This window comes from Rattus norvegicus, chromosome 5 (assembly GCF_036323735.1).
Source record: "Rattus norvegicus strain BN/NHsdMcwi chromosome 5, GRCr8, whole genome shotgun sequence".
In the NCBI taxonomy this organism is placed as follows: domain Eukaryota; kingdom Metazoa; phylum Chordata; class Mammalia; order Rodentia; family Muridae; genus Rattus; species Rattus norvegicus.
Window position 1 is genome coordinate 72,059,186 of NC_086023.1, and position 21,310 is coordinate 72,080,495.

A 21,310-nucleotide genomic window follows, 5' to 3' on the forward strand; every position below is an offset into this window, starting at 1 on the left:
CAGCTTACTTACTTATTCCCATTTGGAAAATGAGAATACAGTTTTGAAAAGATAATAACCACCCAATACTATTTAAGTAGTTTATGACAGAACAGAATTTATACCCCAGATGCCTACTTACAAAACTTGCATATGATATTTTCCATTCTGGTGCCCAAATAAAAAATGTTGAGACTCAGTTCAGATAGCATCAGGGATCAGACTCCAAAGGAATTCATTGTCTTTGAAAGAGTTGGATCAGAGATAATTTTGTAGCTATTAATATTTTTCAGTGATTCTAGTTGAGTCTTGTTAGTGAAGGTAAAGAATAAAGCCATCTCTCCACACCTTTTTTCAACATCATTGATAATTGAACAAATTATGTTTTCCATACCACTTTTAAACTTTATCTTAAATGACATCGAAATGTATATATTTATGTTATGTAACATGATTTGACAAACCGAGCTCATTATTGATGTAAGTCTTATATTTCCCTTTGGTGAAATTTCATTAACAGCTTCACAATACAATAACTATTTCATGGTAGCTTTTACATCTTTATTTTTATGCTATAGATGATAGAATTTAGCATAAAAGTTACTACTCAATAAAACACAAATGAGAAACCCCACTCTAGCTTGTAAACTGGCTTTCCAAAGCTCTTGCAACTTATGTTTTGTGTATATAAAAATGGTACTGTGATCATCACAGTCAGGTGAGCTGAGCCATTGAGAAAGACCTTGAGTCTCCTTGTTACTGAATTCTTACCAAAATTGTGTAGAATATGAACATATAAAAGGAAAAGATGGCCAGATGTTGAAGAACCAGGAAGGTCATATTTGACATCATTAAATTAAAAGCATTGAAGGTTATGTCAGTTCATGGTAATGTGAAGGAAGCTAACATAAAAAGTAATTAATGTTATTCCTTCATAGGGTCAATCACCTAGTAAAAGGCATCTTTGTACAGTTTTTGTTTAATTATAACAGAGAGCCATGACACAGAAGCTATCAGTACTCATACCCTTCTGCTCATGAGGATGAGGTATCTAAGGTTTTTAGATGGCCATATTATCAGTCAAAAGCCATCTATCCCAGCAGAAAACATTTTTGTTGCTCCCAATGCAAATCCAAAGAATATTTGCAAGAAATATACAGGGATAAAGAAAGAGAATTTCAGACCAGTCTTGCTTATAAATATCAATGCAAAAATATTCAAAAATTCTAGTAAACCAAATCAAAGAATCAAAACCATCATTCACCATGACCAAGTAGGCTTCATCCCAGGGATGCAGGGATGGTTCAATATACAAAAATCCATCAACATAATATACTATGTAAACAAACTCAAGGAAAAAAGCCACATGATAATGTCATTAGATGCTGAAAAAAGACTTTGACAAAATACACCACCACTTCATGTTAAAAGTATTAGAAATATCTGGAATTGATGGCACATACCTAAACATAATAAAAGCAATATTTTGCAAACCAACAGCCAACATCAAATTAAATTGAGAGAAAGTTGAAACAATCCCACTAAAATCCAGGACAAGATGAAACGGCCCACTCTCTCCCTATCGATTCAATATACTTAGTACTCAAAGTTCTAACTAGAGCAATTAGATAACAAAAAGAGACCAAGGGGATACAAATTGTAAAAAAAGAAGTTAAAGTACAATATTTGCAGATGATATGATAGTATACATAAGCAAGCCCCCAAATTCCACCAGAGAACTCATAAACCTGATTTAAAAACAACAACAAAAAAAAAAAACAGCAACAACAAAAAACTTCAGCAAAGTGGCAGGACATAAAATTAACTCAAGCAAATCAGTAGCTTTCCTTTATACAAATGACAAATAGTCTTGAAAGGAATTAGGGAAACTACACCCTTTATAATAGGCACAAATACTATAAAAACATCTCATTGTAACTCTTACCAAGCAAGTGAAAGATCTGTACAACGAGAATGACAAATCTCTGAAATTCATGATGTCATCACTTTTAATTGCTGACTAATATTCTATTGCATAAATTAACCACATTTTCTGTATCCATTCTTTAGTTGGGGGACATCTAGGTTGTTTGCAGCTTCTGGCTATTACAAATAAGGCTGCTATGAACATAGTGGAACACAGGTCCTTGAGGTATGGTGTAGCATGTTTTGGGTATACGCCCAGGAAGAGTTTAGCTAGATTTAAATGGGCTAAGATAGAAATTAGGGTAATCGGTGTGAGTTTAACAAAGCAAGTAAAAGATCTGTACAATAAGAACTTCAAGACACTGAAGAAGGAAATTTAAGAAGACATCAGAAGATGGAAAGATCTCCCATGCTCATGGATTGGCAGGATTAATATAGTAAAAATGGCCATTTTACCAAAAGCAATCTACAGATTCAATGCAATCCCCATCAAAATACCAATCCAATTCTTCAAAGAGTTAGACAGAACAATTTGCAAATTCATCTGGAATAACAAAAAACCCAGGATAGCTAAAGCTATCCTCAACAATAAAAGGACTTCAGGGGGAATCACTATCCCTGAACTCAAGCAGTATTACAGAGCAATAGTGATAAAAACTGCATGGTATTGGTACAGAGACAGACAGATAGACCAATGGAATAGAATTGAAGACCCAGAAATGAACCCACACACCTATGGTCACTTGATTTTTGACAAAGGAGCCAAAACCATCCAATGGAAAAAAGATAGCATTTTCAGCAAATGGTGCTGGTTCAACTGGAGGGCAACATGTAGAAGAATGCAGATCGATCCATGCTTATCACCCTGTACAAAGCTTAAGTCCAAGTGGATCAAGGACCTCCACATCAAACCAGACACACTCAAACTAATAGAAGAAAACTAGGGAAGCATCTGGAACACATGGGCACTGGAAAAAATTTCCTGAACAAAACACCAATGGCTTACGCTCTAAGATCAAGAATCGACAAATGGGATCTCATAAAACTGCAAAGCTTCTGTAAGGCAAAGGACACTGTGGTTAGGACAAAACGGCAACCAACAGATTGGGAAAAGATCTTTACCAATCCTACAACAGATAGAGGCCTTATATCCAAAATATACAAAGAACTCAAGAAGTTAGACCGCAGGGAAACAAATAACCCTATTAAAAAATGGGGTTCAGAGCTAAACAAAGAATTCACAGCTGAGGAATGCCGAATGGCTGAGAAACACCTAAAGAAATGTTCAACATCTTTAGTCATAAGAGAAATGCAAATCAAAACAACCCTGAGATTTCACCTCACACCAGTGAGAATGGCTAAGATCAAAAACTCAGGGGACAGCAGATGCTGGCGAGGATGTGGAGAAAGAGGAACACTCCTCCATTGTTGGTGGGATTGCATACTGGTACAACCATTCTGGAAATCAGTCTGGAGGATCCTCAGAAAAATTGGACATTGAACTGCCTGAGGATCCAGCTATACCTCTCTTGGGCATATACTCAAAAGATGCCCCAACATATAAAAAAGACACGTGCTCCACTATGTTCATTGCAGCCTTATTTATAATAGCCAGAAGCTGGAAAGAACCCAGATGCCCTTCAACAGAGGAATGGATACAGAAAATGTGGTACATCTACACAATGGAATATTACTCAGCTATCAAAAACAACGAGTTTATGAAATTCGTAGGCAAATGGTTGGAACTGGAAAATATCATCCTGAGTGAGCTAACCCAATCACAGAAAGACATACATGGTATGCACTCATTGATAAGTGGCTATTAGCCCAAATGCTTGAATTACCCTAGATGCCTAGAACAAATGAAACTCAAGACGGATGATCAAAATGTGAATGCTTCACTCCTTCTTTAAAAGGGGAACAACAATACCCTTGGCAGGGAAGAGAGAGGCAAAGATTAAAACAGAGACTGAAGGAACACCCATTCAGAGCCTGCCCCACAAGTGGCCCATACATATACAGCCACCCAATTAGACAAGATGGATGAAGCAAAGAAGTGCAGGCCGACAGGAGCCAGATGTAGATCGCTCCTGAGAGACACAGCCAGAATACAGCAAATACAGAGGCGAATGCCAGCAGCAAACCACTGAACTGAGAAAAGGACCCCCATTGAAGGAATCAGAGAAAGAACTGGAAGAGCTTGAAGGGGGTCGAGACCCCATATGTACAACAATGCCAAGCAACCAGAGCTTCCAGGGACTAAGCCACTACCTAAAGACTATACATGGACTGACCCTGGACTCTGACCTCATAGGTAGCAATGAATATCCTAGTAAGAGCACCAGTGGAAGGGAAAGCCCTGGGTCCTGCTAAGACTGAACCCCCAATGAACTAGACTGGTGGGGGGAGGGCGGCAATGGGGGGAGGGTTGGGAGGGGAACACCCATAAGGAAGGAGAGGGGGGAGGGGGATGTTTGCCCGGATACCGGGAAAGGGAATAACACTCGAAATGTATATAAGAATTACTCAAGTTAATATAAAAACAATAATAATAATAAAAAAAGAAATTAGGGTAAAGACACCCTTCATAATAGTCCCAAACAATATAAAGTACCTTGGTGTGACTTTAACCAAGCAAGTAAAAGATATGTACAATAAGAACTTCAAGACTCTGAAGAAAGAAATTGAAGAAGACCTCAGAAGATGGAACGATCTCCCATGCTCATGGATTGGCAGGATTAATATAGTAAAAATGTCCATCTTACTAAAAGCAATCTACAGATTCAATGCAATCCCCATCAAAATTCCAATACAATTCTTCATAGGCATGGGAAGAGCAATTCTCAACTTCATATAGAAAAACAAAAAACCCAAGATAGTGAAAACAATTTTCAACAATAAAAGAACTACTGAGGGAATCACCATCTCTGACCTCAAGCTGTACTTTAAAGCAATAGTGATAAAAACCACATGGTATTGATACAGAGACAGATAGGTCAATGAATGGAATAGAATAGAAGACAGAGAATTAAACCCACATACCTATGAATACTTTTTTCATTTTAATTTTCTTGGATATTTTATGTATTTACATTTCAAACGTTATCCCCTTTCCCTCCTCTCTCTTATCCCTTTCACCCTCCTCCTGCTTCTGTGAGGATGCTCCCACTCCCACCCACCTACTCCAACCTCAACACCCTGGTAATTACCCTACACTGGGGAAACAAGTCTTCATAGGACCAAGGGCTTCCTATTGATGTTGGACAATGCCATCCTCTGCTACATATGTGGGTGGAGTCATGGACCCCTCCATGTGTACTCATTGGATGTTAGTTTAGTCCCTGGGAGCTCCGGTAGACTCTGGTTGGTTGATCTTTGACAAAGAAGCCAAAAATATGCAATGGAAAAAAGAAAACATGTTCAATAAATGGTGCTGGTCTAACTGGTGGTCTGTATGTAGAAGAAGAAAAATAGATCCATATTTACAGGTTGCACAAAGCTCAAGTCTAAGTGGATCAAGGATCACAACATTAAATCAGATTCGTTGAATCTAATAGATGAGAAAGTGGGAAAGAGCCTTGAACTCATTGGCACAAGGGAAAATTTCCTGAAAAGAACACCAATGGCTCAGGTTCTAAAATCAACATTGATAAGTGGGACTTCATGAAACTGAAAAAAATCTATAAGGTAATAGACATCATCAATAGGACAAATAGACAACCTACAAATTGGTAAAAAAAAATTTACTACCCTACATCCAACAGAGGGCTAATATCTAAAATATATAAAGAACCCAAGAAGTTAACCTCCAAAAACCAAATAATCCTATTTAAAAATGGGATACAGAGCTAAACAGAGAATCAACAACAGAAGAACCTTGAATGGCAGAGAAGGACTTAAAGAAACATTCAATTCCTTAGTCATTAGAGAAATGCAAGTAAAAATGACCCTGAGGTTCTATAACCAATTAGAATGGCTAAGATCAAAAACTCAAGTGACAGCACATACTGGCAAGGATGTAAAGAAAGAGGACACTCCTCCATTGCTGATGGGATTGCAAACTGGTTCAACTACTCTGGAAATCAATCTGGTGGTTCCTTAGAAAATTGGAAATAGTTTTATCTGAAGACCCAGCTATACCACTCTTGGGCATATACCCAAAAGACACCCCACCATTCCACAAGGATACATGCTCCACTATGTTCATACATGCTCCTTATTTGTAATAGCCAGAAGATGGAAACAACCTAGATGTCCCTCAACCCAAGAATGGATACAGAAAATGTTGTTCATTTATATATTGCAATACTATTTGGCTATTAAAAACAACAACAACATCATGAGTTTTGCAGGCAAATGGACGGAACTAGAAAATATAATCCTGAGTGAGGTAACTCAGACTCAAAAGGACATGCATGGTATGCTAAGTGAATATTAGCCAAAATTTACAGAATTCCTAGAATACAACCCACAAACCATAACAATTGAAACAAGCAGAAAGACCCAAGAGAGGGGGAAGAAAATGACCACAGGAGGCAGATGAAGGGAGGGATCTGGGTGGAAGAGGAGAAGGGGAGGGGAAACCGGGAACAGGATCAGGAAGTAGGGAACAGGAGAGAAGTCCAGAGGGCTAGAAGAATGAATGGAAATAGGCAGCCTTGGTGGGTGCAAGATGGGGAGACCTTTTGAAAAATACCAGAGACTTGGGAGGAGAAAGACTCTAGTGCCCCAATGGGGGTGACCTTAGCCAAAATGCCCAACATTGGGGAGAAGGAACTCAAAAGGTCCACCTTCAGTAGATAGACAAGGCCTCAAGGACTGGACTATCAACCCACAATCAAAATTTCTGACCCAGAATTGTTCCCGTCTAAAAGAATTTCAGGGACAAAAATGGAGAAGAGACTAAGGGAAGGGTGGTCCAATGACCAGCCCAACTTGGGAGTCATCTCATGCGGGAGGGGGCACCAAGGCCTGACACTATTATTGATGTTATGATATGCTTACAGTCAGGAGCCTGGCATGGCTGTCTTCTGAGAGTTCCAACAAGCAACTAATTGAAACACACAGATACAAGCACTCAATCATTGAACAGAAGTCCGGGACTGCTATGGTTGAATTGGGGGAAGGATTGAAGAAACTGAAGATGAGAGTGACCCAATAGGAAGACCAGCTGTCTCAACTAACCCAGACCCCAGGAAGGTCCCAGAGACTGGATTACCAACCAGGAACCCCTGGCACAAATATAGCAGAGGTCTGCTTGGTTAGGCCTCGGGAAAAGATGTGCTTAATCCTCAAGAGACTTGAGGCTTAGGGGGAGGAGCACCCTCTTGGAGTCAAAGGCGATGAGGAATGGGATGAGGAACTGTGAGAGGGGATATGGGGAGGCAACAACTGAAATGTAAATTAAAACGGGAAGGAAATACTTCTTTTGAGATTAGGATCACCATTGTTGAGGGAACAGAAGAAGTTGTATAGCAGACATCCAGGAGAAAGGTTGCCCAGGAAGAAGTACATTGACATGTGAAAAGGAGAATCTAAGATGCTTAATACAATCAGAACATGGTTGCCAGTTAGAATCACTAGGTATATAACTAGTCCAGAACACAAAAAATGATTTCAAGTTCTGCTGTCCAGAAAGATCCAAAAGAATACATTTCTCCACAAATGTGAGTGAGGGTTATTCTATCCATAGCCCACCTTTCAGGATGTCAAAGGAGGAGCCAGTATAAAACACGTCTATGTCAAAGCAACAAGGGGAACAAATATGTTATTGTTACTCTAGGGAGAAAGTGTGCTAAAGCATTGATATTCACTTAACTTCAATGGCATTTGCACCTAACAAAAATACCAGGACATTGACAGTGCCTGTGCCAGAGAGTTAATATATGAAGATTTATTTAGGATCAGAAACAAATTTGGAAGAAATCTTCATTACTGAGGATGCCTGAGTTTTCCATACAGACAACTAAGTCATCTCCTCACTTCATAAAGCTCAGGGAGAGACCAATGATGGCAAGAGAGACTGGAAATTCAGTATCAATTTATACCAGAATGGCTCCGATTAAAGAAATCTGTATATTTGTTTCTCAAACAAAAGCTGACCCTCCAGTCAGTTTGATGTGTATTTCTCTAGGATAGCCATTTTCTCCATACACTGCAATGGCCTCTATCGAGGGACAAAGCGCATGTCCACTGTGAATTACATGTATAATCACTGAGGTGTTTAGCCTGCTTTCTTATTGTTACTTCAGGTAAATTAATTTCATAAAAGATGCCATGGCCTATCATTTGGAATAAAAAAAGCAGATAAATAATGCAATAAATAAATTCACAAGATAAAGGCAAATCCCTTAAAGACACAAAAGAAAAATAAACTTAGATCGAATAACAAGGAACAAATTTAGACAGGTAGATAGCATATTATTTAATCATGGTGATTTATGAAAGTCTACTAAACTATAGTGGAGATGTTAATACTTAAATCATGATGGTGCTTTCCCAAGAGATGTCTCAATTACAGTGAAATATTTGGATTCTGAAAGACAATAACTTATTCAATATAGCAAAAGTAGGACATCAAAACACATACATATCACAAACCATGAAATGTGTTCATTAAAGATGATGAAATAATATCAAAGTGATTTTACATTGAGATATCACAGGAGAAATAATAAGAGACTGTGGGTGTGGGAGGGGAGCACGGGTGTTTAACAGAAAAGGAGGTGTGAAGCAACAGAGATAAGATATTCATGTACAAAATTCTCAAAGAAAATATTAAAAGAAAGATCGCAGATGTGCAGGGCCAACAGGACTAACCAACAATTAGTAAGTTTCTACGGATGGATGCATAGAGGTGTGAGTTATAAATAATATCCCCATGGTATTGTTAATAAATGATTTAGGAACATTTAATGACAGTATTCCTCACTTATCCTAGGCACTAAAAAATGGCAAGATGCCACATGAACTTTGAGCAAGGTTTTCCCCAGAGAAAAGCTAACTGAATATACAGCACAGCCTATAAATCCAGGCTTTATGTGGCTGTGTAAGCGTGTGAGGTATACATTGTGATACACCTTAACTTACGCGCCCAAAGTGTGGTTATCAAACTTGAGCAGTATCTGTGTCTATGTCTGCCAAAACTAATAATAAAATAAAAATAAAAACTCTTTCTTTCTGAGTTCAGAAAAGACTAAAGGAAATAAGCTTTATTCTCTCTGTGGAAGTGGCTTCATGGGGAATTAAGATAAAATGAAATGAAGGCTTTGGCCAAGTAGGGAACAAACAAGGGAAAGGATGAAACTTTTCATTTCCCTTGAGACAAGAAGTAAACATAAAAATTGTTCTTTTTGTCAGCATAAAAATTAAAAGCTACCAGATGGCCACTGAGAGGATCCAGAAAAAGCAATAGCTGGAAAGCAAATGACCCTGGCTGGTTGCCCATGTTTGCAGGTGGATAACAGTGACCCTTGCTTGAGAGACATAGACCCAGTAAATGAAGTTAATTACTCTTGACACTCCTGGGGCCAGGAACAGGAGTGTTTTTTTTTAACTTGAATGTTAATCATCTAATTAAGACACTTCACATAAAATTCAATAATATACTGAAAAGAACCACAGAATCACTAGACACATTCTCACCTGCAAAAGGTGGGTGACGCATACTTGATATAACTGGGTGTGAAGAGGGAAATATTGGCCACACTTACATTGTTGCCAACTTTGTGAGTCAATTACCTGGCTAAATCCAACAGGCCAACTCCAAGGAGGATAATCAAGATGAAACAAATGAATAAAAAAGAGATTGCCAGGTTTATAAACAAGCCTACAGGAAGCTCTTTAGCCTGCTCAGACAAAAGTGTACTTTGGGGTTGCAGGGACATCCTAGGAAAATTGACATTTGAGATCCAAAACTTGCATTCTGTGAATGAACATTTATTGTACAACATGACTATTGCACAAGCCAACACTGACAGAAATGCTCTAAAGCACAGTTGGAGCATTTTGAACTGGTTCCTAATTTTTCTTCTGGTCCTGAAATTTGTTTTGCTTACTATATAGTCATACACACTTATATCTACTGATATAATAATATTGGGTATTGCTGTGTAATTATATACATAACACCTAAGTCCAATATAATATGATTGTGTCCAGGATTTGCCTCAAGATAATAAGGAGGATGAAAATATGTGAGAATAGATGAGGAAGACTGACTGGGCTCTGGTGACTACATTAGCTTTATAATCTGCAAATAGGTCTTTGTAATTCTTACTGTCAGGTGTGTGTGTGCATGCATGTGTGTGTGTATGTGTGTGTGTGTGTGTGTGTGTGTGTGTGTGTGTGTGTGTGTGTGTGTGTGTGATTTTGGTTATGAGTAGATTACATTCCCATGAAGTCAGAGGAAGTCATTAAAAAATTCGTGTTTCAATAATCCTTTGATAATAAAATAATGTTACCTTTCAGTCAAGCTTAAAACAAACTTGTACACTAATAAGATGCAATGTTCTTGTTATTTTTATGGAGAAAATTACATCTTGGCTTGAATATTTGGTATGGAAGGATGCAGATTCAACATTTTCAGACTTGGGAGATAGTGTGAACTTAGAATCATCGATATGAGAGAGAAGTATTTTATAAAATAATTAATTAAAAATAGCAAAAGTATCTTAGAGCCATTTTAAAATGTTGGAAATATCTTACATTCAAACCAAGATACCTTTAACAATTTTTTAATGGAACCAAAGTCATCAACTAAGCCACAATTTAAAAATTAAATATTCTGACATGACTCAACTGAAAAGTCTACTGCTCTGACACTTACATGCTGAGCAGGGACAGAAGGAAACACTAGTCTTTGCTCGCCATAATTAAGCCATTGTATTTCTAAAACAGAGAGTCAAAGAAAGCCTGAATGAGTTGGTCCTGAGTAAATGTGTATGGTTCACGTGGGCACAGCCATGTCAACTTCTGACCCATGGGACAATTGGAATAGCCATTATCTGTATGGGACATGCTGAAGTGGGATGGTGAAGGTCTCCTCCAGAGGCCAGGAATGAGCTGATGAGGATGAATCACAGAGTAGAAGGAGTAGCGACTCCAGCTTCCATCTCCTGGATGGCTAACTGGGTGAGCTGTGACCTCCTACAGTGCAGAAACTAGGTCTTCGGCCATATACCTAATAAACATGCCTGAAGTCTCAGGTTCAGCAGCAATGGTTGCAGTACTGTCCGACTCCAGCATCCCTGTGTGCACCTTTGTGTCTCTGTATCTGGTCTTTCCTTCCTTCATTCCTTAGCCATCTCTAGTCACCATTCCAGGACACAAACAGCTCGGGACTAGGCACTAATGGGACTGAAAACATCTGAAATAAAAGCATTGCTATTCACAGTGTACAATATTCTTATTCATTGGTACTCTGTAGTGGGGTGGCAGGGTTCATGCAAAGAATGCATGTTGTGGGCTTGGCATAGAGGCCTGTGATATCATATGAAAATGTCAAAGGTACCACAAACATATCAGATGCATTTTGTATTCGATTTCTATTAACTTTTGGTCCCTGGGCATTTGGAAACCTGGTACATATTCGCAACTTTTACACTTAGTGATTCTCACATTTGGGCTTATGAATCAGTTTAAGAAGAGGGGTGTGGATGGGAGGAGAAGCCCTTGGTCCTGTCAAGGCTGGATCCCCCAGTGCAGGGGAATGTCAGGGGGGTGGTTAGGGAGGGGGACACCCTCATAGAAGAAGGGGAGGGGTATGGGATAGGGGGATTATGGACAAGAAACCTGGAAAGGGGATAATATTTGAAATGTAAATAAAAATATCCAATTAAAAATAAAGAAAAACAAAAGAAGTGGGGTATGTTCCACCTCATAAAAAGCCTGCATGTAAGTTGCGGACATTCTTGATACTGTGACAAAAAATTTAAGGTGAGATTGGAGGGGTTGGCCAAAACAAAAGAAATAATGTTTTCACATGCTTAAAGTCTGGTAATAATCAAAAGTAATAGACATCCCATCAAGATAGCATATTTAGTAAACAAGCTTGACATGCCCCGCCCCCATGACCTACATTCTGGAAAGAATCAACTCATGCAACTTGTCCTCCGCCCTCCACGTATTTCATTGCTCCCCTGCATAAATGACAAATAAATAAACAAAGCTAGCTTTTATTAACAAAGATAAAGATAAAGGCTTAGAAAGAGTGATACCGGAATATGTTGGTGTAAGGCCATTGGCAGAAATGGATCAATGTCACTAAGAAATAACAACTCTCTATAGGTTCTCTGCACTAACAAAATTCCTTTTCAAGAGCAACAGGAGAAAAAGACAGGATTCAGGACGTTCATCATTAAACTATAAACCTTGACCTACCAGAAGTTTATCGCTGAGCAAAGAATGAAACATTTCAGGGGAGATGTGAAGAGATGAGGACAAACAGGACAAGAGAAAGGGATTGGAGAATAAAGTCAAAGCCCTGCTGTCACCATGACCTAAGAGATATCCATGATCCTGGGCAGGGTGGCCCACCCTTACCCTGAGCTCAGATCGCTCCTTTCGACAAGTCGTCTACAGAAAAGGACAACAATATTCAATTTACTTTGGAGTTTCAACTTATCTGAAAATATTAACTGATTTTATCTCATTAATCACTGACTATTTTAATCTTCCTGAACCTGTGAGTACCTCCCAGGGAGATGTGAACGCATCTCTGTTGGCTTTGGCTGTGTGCGCCCACTGTTCTCTCTTCTAGACGACCTCCTCTGCCAGTCTGCACTCTTGAGGATGCAGAAGGCATCAACTTATCAAACCTGATGTCAGCCCATCACTCCAAACCGGAACCGGCTCTTTATCAGGATCCTCTGCCTTAGGTGGAATTGAAGCTAACCGTTCTCTCACATCAGAAGTACAGAAATCCCTCCCATCACTCATTGATCATCCCCAATTCTTCTTCTTCCCTGATCTCTTCTTGTAGATGTGCATGTGGAAGACGTTATCAATGCTAATGGAGTGGATATTAGGGCATACATGTGGCTCTACTAGTGAATGGCTTTAGATAAAAGCTCAGTTAAGAAACAGTAGCTGGGATTCCTCCCTGTGGCACCTGAACTTCACTTACTATGACACTGACCTCCGTAATTGTGTTTTCCAACTTAGTAAAACCTCAAAGAATGCTGGGAACTTGACTTACTTTGTCTATCACTAGCAAGTTAACTCTGAATTTGAAAGAATGAATAATCTAACCAAAAAGTTAATTAGAGTTTTGGGAATAGAGACATTTGCACATTTGTCTGTCTGCTTCCTGAGTTTAGATGTCATCTTCCCCATATTTCCACACAGCCCACTGGATGCACTTAATTCAGACTTTACCAAGGATAGGGTTGTAATTGCAGTTCATGGTGTGTGAGAGATGAAGACACGTGTGTAGATCCATTTGGAGCAAGCTCTAATCCTCAGTAAATTTAGCTGAGTGTGACTAGTGAGGGGAAAGAATGAAAATATCTCTCTCTAAACAAGGGTTCTCTTTTTTTATTTTATTTCTGAGAATATACGTTGATTACATTTCTCCCTTCAGTTTCCTCCCTCCAAACCCCCTCATGTACTCCTCCTGTCTCACAAATTTATGGCCATTTTAACTAATTGTTATTACAAGAACACATATTTTCTTTGACTTTATCACTAGCCAATATGTATATTTACATACATAAACTGCTAAAAACAACCTATTTGGTCTGTATAAGGCTACCTCCCTGCTTGTTTTCAGGGATTACTATCTGGACATGTATAACTAACTGGTGTGCTCTTCCCTGGGAAAGGCTATGTCACCCATCCCAGATTTACTGAATTGCTTGGGTCCTTTGTGAGGGGTTGTGGCATTGTGAGCTCTTCCCAGTGCAGTTTGGAATATTTATTAGTGTCTTCTTTATTCAGGTCATATTCGGGCACTCACATTGGTGAGACATTACATGTGTAGCTTCTGGCTTTACTGAGGGACACAGTCTCACAGCAAAGTTCCTGATATTCTGGCCACTACAATCACTCAGTCATGTCTTTGGAAATATTCCTTGAGCCATAAGCATAGAAGTGTCTCGTTGATGCATCTAATGGGACTGGGCTCCTCAACTCTGCATGTTTATTAGTGGTGTTTTTTTTAATGGTCTCTTTTCTGTTCCAAAAGAAAACTGTCCTTGATGAAGAGTGAAAACTCCACTTACCTGGGTACAACTACAAATGTATATAGACTGTTGTCAGAGACTTAGCTGGTTTAAGGGCTGTAGATTCTCCTGAACAATGGTGATTTCATTAGCACTGAGTAGTTAGCATGATTCTAGAAGCAAGCATGCTCTCCCTGTTTTTGGGTAGGTAATATGTACAATTACAGAAGCATTGGTCACCAACAAGCTATTGTGCCTTTATGATTACTGTGTATACTGTTCATTGAAATGGTTCATAGGGAACATAGCTGAGTAAGACTGTTGTTTGTCTCTCTTTTCATAATACCTTGCATGGTGCTTTCGGGTACCATGAAAGTTAGACCTCAGGGAGCAGGTTTTAAGGTCCAGCTCAAGAGTTTCTGGGCTCTGTTTCTGAAGAACATGGTGTCTTCAACACTAGGCATTTACTTTCCATTTCTGGGAGATAACTAAGGAGCCAAGATCTTTCCAAAATGACTAAATAATTAATTAAACTGTTCTCACATAATTGCAACTGAGTCAATCTCAGACTATGTTTGCTGGTATCTTTATGGGATGTACTTCTGTTTCAGTATGTATTTTACAGCAGCTTTAACATCCTTATTCCTCAAGCTGTAAATGATTGGATTTAGCATGGGGGTAACTACTCCATAAAATAAAGAAATGATCTTATCTGAAGTTTGGAACTTGTCTTTCCCAGTCAGATCTTGAGACTTAGGTTTTGCGTACATAGAAAAGATAGTTCCATAAAATATGACCACCACAGTCAGGTGGGCAGAGCAGGTGGAAAATGCTTTGCGTCTCCCTGAAGCTGAGTTCATTCTCAAGATTGTGTAGAGGATGAACACGTAGGAGAAAAAGATGAGTAGTAGTGGAAGAACCAGGAAAGCCATATTTGATATCACCATGGTAACAATATTGAGAGATATATCAGCACATGCTAGCATTAGGACAGCTAAGACATCACAAGTAAAATGGTTAATAACATTATTCCCACAGAAAGGCAGCCGCATGGCAAGGGATGTTTGCACAACTGAATTGATTCCACCAGAGAACCATGATGCAGATGCCATGGATACATACACCTCTTTGCTCATGATGACGGAGTATCTCAGAGGGTTGCAGATGGCCACGTAGCGATCAAAAGCCATCATGCCAAGAAGCAAACATTCTGTTGAGCCCATTGCAAATCCAACGAACATCTGCACTGTACAACCAGAGAAAGAAATGTTTCTTTTCTTTGAAATCAGGCTCACCAATGTTGAAGGAACAGAAGATGTTGTGTAGCAGATATCCAGGAAGGAGAGGTTGCCCAGGAAGAAGTACATGGGCGTGTGAAGATGGGAATCAAAGATGCTTGCTATGATCAGAACACCATTGCCAGTTAGAATCACTAGATACATAACAAGAATAATAACAAAATAAAGGATCTCGGTCTTTGGGTATCCAGAAAGGCCCAAAAGAAGGAATTCAGAAACAAATGTCTGGTTATTTTTATCCATGTCATCCATGGTCAGCCATCATTGGAAAATCTACCATAGAACATATTCACTGCCCCCAAAACAAGTAGTGCAAAGTACCTGAAGAATTATTTTTCATGTATTAGAAAGGGTTCATTTCTTAATTTCAGACATTGATACCCCCAATAATGTATGGTATTGAATATAGTGAAATTGAGAATGTTGGAAGTAGGCATGCTCATTGCCGACATCTACCCATTTAAGAGGCACATTCAAAAGTAATTCTTTCTATTATTGAGAATACATTCTTAAACTGATGTTTCCAAACCCCTGCCTAATGACTCACTGTACACCTGACTTGTTCATTCCATCTGCCCTAGCAAGCTAGTAATGAAGAAGACAAAGCAAAAGTCTACTTTAAAAAGAAGACTGTAATTCTGAGTCAGAGGTTGATCATAGTCATAATTTTATAGCAAAATTTATTTTTAAAATAATATTTCCTTTTATGCATACACTATTAGTCCTTTGAATTACATATTATCAAAATTACTTATAAAAATTAAGTAGTATAAGCAAAAGCATAGCTGTTACCTTCATATTTTAGCCCACTCTTAGCATTTCTACGATTGTGTCTATGACAAGACCATTATATAACCAGATCCAAATGTGATGATGAATCTTGGCAAAGCATGACACATTACATCCTTTTATTCTGCCGCATGAGAGTTCAATTTGACAATTTTCTTGTTTAAAACAACTTAAAGATAATAATAATGAACGACGTAAATGAACACAGAGCTGGTGCATCTGATGCTTCTGGTTTTCTTCTGATTCAAATCTGTTTCATCTTGCCATATTATAAAGGTTGGCATAGAAACGTTGTGAAAATCCAGAATATTATTTTTTTTCATTTTATAGACAACTCCAGATTAACATAATGATAAATAGTAGAGAAATTTAAAGACTCCTTTTTAAATGCATAGTCGTTTTGTAACAAACTACCATAACATTTTAGAATGTTGCTAATAGCTTAACTTGAAGTCAATCTCATTCCAACAACAATAAAGGTCAATATAAAATAATGTAAGGTATTGTCATTATGAGGTTGGCAATGGAATTTAGAATACAGAAAATGTATATAGAGAGATATTTTGTGAAGGCTTACATACTATATCTTAGGTTAAAATTATACATGTCAAAGAAGATTGACATTTATGAGACATAATCATCAAAGAGACTCAGGAATGCTCTGGAAATTCTGGATCTAGAAATATGGAAAGAATCAGATAGGTTTGGCAAGGAAACGAAGATGGGCAAAAGTAATATGGCAAGCTGAGCCTGAGTTAGGAAAAGGCAGATTGGCTGCAGATCCATTTTTCTCAAGGCCGTCTCTATGAGGGTGTGAGGGTTAGCACATCTAAGAAAGTAGTAAATGGGGACCATTAAAAGCGTCCCCTGACATGGTAAACATATCTGTAGACATCCTATTGTCCACAACAGAGGGTACCCAGCAAGAACCATAGGGAAATTAGTATTGATGGTGAACGAACTGTATTGATTCAACACTGTCCACAGTTCTGGGGCAATGAATTTACACTTACCTAATAGTACCTGATAAATCAAATTTCCCTGAAAGGGAATTTGAGAAATTGCTCAAGAGACATTCACTTGGTCAGAGACATTAGCAGATGGATCCATCCAGAGATATGAAAGGGAAGGAGGCACATTGACTCACCAGGACATGTGGCCATGCTGATTCTTATCATAGTGGAATCCAGGCATTTGGAGACCATCCTCCTCATCCAGACAAATGTCATGATGATACATCTTAGATGACCTAAATGACTTCTCCTGTCACAGATTTCAGTCTCCTCCTTGGCTGAAATACCATCACTTACTCAAATCACCCAGAACCAAGCCTTGCCTTGCTGTCTTTGGTTCTCTTCTGCTCCTGGGTTTACTTCTGGATAGGAAATAAGTAACAGGAGGAATCAGTTTGTGTGCCTTGCTCAAACACAGTGACTAGACACAGTGCAGGGTTTTAACTGAATGCATCAACTTTTACTTGCTAAGCCATTTCTCCCTGCAGTATTTACAGAGTCGAGTTCAGGGTAACTTAATGTACCCAAATTGTTGGCTAGTCACAGATTTTAATTATCTTTCAGCATCTTTTAGTCAGTCTTAACAAGCAACAGTCTTAACTAGATACCCACTAGTGTCAGCACTCGTGGTAATGGGGGCAGCCAACAATCACTGAAGTATATATGAAATAGATTTAGCATCAAGGAAATATACACAGATTAGAATTATAGCCATAGAGTGAGAATCTCACTTTACAATCTGTTTTGGATTTTAGATATGGCATATAAATACCTTACCCTTCTCCATATATTACATTACATATTATAACAAAAAGTATGTGGAAGTTTCTTTAAAGAGTAACAGTTATAAAAATTACAATATAAGGTAGTAATTCACAGAAGGATTTGGGAAAAATAAATTGCCATATGGCTTCTGGCCATTTGTATTATTAATGCATAATATTGAATGTCTTTCATTACAGAAAGGCTTTAATGGACTTAACTGACTCACCCTTAGAGTGATAAACTTTCACCCTTATAAGAACCAGTTACATTTTTATAGAATTAGCTTCAGTATTCTGAAGATTCAACAAATATGCCAGATGCCATAGATGTAGCAGAATAAATATTTGTTATGCTGTATCTATTATAATTGTTCCCCAATTCCCAAAGCAATTTGAAGTTAGAGGGAGGGATGTGGGATAGAGAAACTTTTATGCGATAGGGACAGTGTCCCACAGACCCAATTAAGTGCAGCTGAGAACGTTCTCCAGCCTTAGTGACTTTAGGAGAGGAAGCAGATGTACAGTAAACAAATTACAAAGAGTACGAATCTCCAGTTTAAAACACAATCAGAAAAGCAAAGTTAACATAAGTAATTAATTATTTAAACAGTTATGACTATTATTAAATGATATAACTAAAAAGGTGATCTTAGTGCTGGAGAGATGGTTCAGCAAGTAAGAGTGTGTACTACTCTTGAAGAGGGTCTGAGGTCAGTTCCCAAGAGCCATGTCAGGCAGTTCACAACTGCCTGTAACTCCAATTCTAGAATGTTCTGATGCCTCCCTGCATGACACCTGCACTCCCAAATACATGTTAATGCACACACACACACACACACACACACACGCACACTTAAAATCTTTATTTAAAAAAGAAAAATGAAAAACACTGACTACACATTTGTGAGCTGTCATTTAAATTTTCCTTTGATTCATTAACTATCTCTTGATTCATTTATTACATTAATTTCATGGATAATTTTATTACCACTCATTTTTAAATGGAAATAAAACAGGATATACTGATTTCATATGTTAAGATCACAAACCTTGGGTGTTGTTTGTTTATTTGTGTGCATGGTAAATAGTTTGGGAGGAACTCAGAGTATTATTAAAGCAAACATTTGAGGATCGTCTGCCAAGCTCTGTGTGGAGATTGATTGCAAATCATCTAAGTTCTAAAACAGAATCACTTACTAAGCAGAGCAAGCACAATATTCACACACACACACACACACACACACACACACACAGACAGAGACAGAGACAGAGAGAGATAGAGAGAGTCAGAGAGAGACAGGGAGAGACAGGGAGAGACAGGGAGGGGACAGAGTAAGAGAGAAAGAGAAATAGAGAAATATAGTTTTAAAATGTTGTAATGAAGTCAAACAATGATATTTGAATAATCAAAACCTGTGGAATTCCAATAGTCAAGATTATGTGTATTGAGACTCCTGTTTGCTTTCTTCATAGCTTTCCTATTAATTACAAACTATTCTAAAATTGCAAGATAATTTAAGTGAATAAAAATTAAAATACATGCACGAATTGTTTATATTTTTCAGTTTAGACATTTTAAACAGAAAGTCCAATGACTCCTAGTTCAACTTTCTAGTTACTCACTGGTCAACAGCTATAAAGGGGTGAAACAAAATTCAAAGTCTAATAACTCTTATTTTAATGAGTAGTGGCTACAATATCTAATATTTAAGGTGATAAATTTCTCTAAAATGTGTCTGAAGCAACAGTTTATCTTTGGTAACCAACATTAACTCGTTACTATTTTAACTGATTAATTTAATTTGATAAAACACATTTGCCACCTATGTGCAGGTTCTCTGGACACTGAGGACATAACATTGATGTAACAATTTGCACGGATCTCAGGTATAGTAAAACAAATACATATTAAAATGCACATAACATATAAAGATCACATTGTTGTGTAAGGAAATTTTCTTCGAAAAAAAGTGGAAATATATTTCTCAATTTACATAACTCATATATTTATGTAAATATGTATATATGATGTCCAAGTTTATATAAAATGCCAGAAAATCTTGTTACAATTTTAAGGCTTTTTTTTTACTTATTCACTTTACATCCCTCCCGATTACCGCTCCCAAAATCTTTTCCCCTCCCCTTCTCCTCGGAGTGGGTGCAGTCCCCTGGGTATCCCCCTACCCTGACACATCAAGTATTTGGGAGGCTAGGTGTTTCCTCTCCCACTGAGGCCAGACAAGGCAGGCCAGCTAAATGAACATAACCCATATACAGTCAACAGCCTTTGGGAAACTCTGCTCCAGTTGTTCAGGGCCCCCATGAAGACTAAGCTGCACATCTGCTACATATGTGCAGGGGGCCTAGGTGTCGCCCACATATGTTCTTTGGTTGGCGGTTCAGTCTCTGAGAGACACAAGGGTCCAGGTTGGTTGCCTCTGTTGGACTTTCTGGAGTTCCTCTCCCCTCTAGGGCCAGCAATTCTTCCTCTATTCTTCCATAGAGTCCTCAAGCTCCATCCACTGTTTGGCTGTGGGTGCCTTATCTGTCTGGGTCAACTGCTGGGTAGAGCCGCTCAGAGGACAGCTATGTTAGACTTCTGTTGCAAGCACAACAGAATAATATTTATAGTGTCAGAGACTGATCCTTGCCCATGGGATGGCTCTGAAATTGGGCCAGTTATTGCTAGGCCATGCCCTCAGTCTCTGCTCCATCCCCCATCCCTGCATTTCTTATAGACAGGATAAATTTTGGGTGGAAAGTTTTGTGGGTGGGTAGCTGTCCCTATTGCTTCACTGGGATTCCTGCCTGGCTACAGGAGGTGGCCTCTTCAGGTTCCTTATCCCCAGTGGTGTGAGTCACAGCTAAGGACACCACCCCCATTGATTCTTGGGTGCCTCCTTTATCCCAGGTCTCTGTCTCTTTCTGGAGATGCCCCTACCTTCCCAGCCCAGTCAATTGCAGGTTTGCATTCCTTCTCATGGCCATCTGGCCATCTCTCCTGTCCATCCCCACCCCTGATCCTGAGACCACACCATTCCCCTCTCCATCCTCTCTCCCAACAGTTCCCCCCTCCATCTATGACTTATGACTAATTTATTCCCCTTCTGAAGGAAAGTCAAGCATCCTCTTCTTGTTTAGCTTCTTTGGGACTGTAGAATGTAACAGGGACATCCTGTATTTTATGTCTAATATCCACTTATAAGTGAGTATATACCATGCATGTCCTTTTGGGTCTGGGTTACCTTATTAGGATGATATATTCTCAAGATCCATTCATTTGCCTTCAAATTTCATGATGTCTTTGTTTTTAATAGCTAAATAGTATTCGTTGTGTTGATATATGTACCATATTTTCTTTATCCCTTCTTCAGTTGAAG

General features: G+C 38.6%; 1 protein-coding gene and 1 pseudogene across 1 annotated transcript; both read right to left on the bottom strand.

Moving 5' to 3' along the window:
* Positions 516-1,131, bottom strand: Or8i8-ps1 (olfactory receptor family 8 subfamily I member 8, pseudogene 1; annotated as a pseudogene).
* Or13c3c (olfactory receptor family 13 subfamily C member 3C) lies at positions 14,654-15,607 on the bottom strand. The gene has a single exon (NM_001000403.1). It carries the CDS (start codon positions 15,605-15,607, stop codon positions 14,654-14,656), a length of 954 nt encoding a protein of 317 aa, NP_001000403.1.
* Between the last annotated feature and the right edge of the window lie 5,703 nt (positions 15,608-21,310).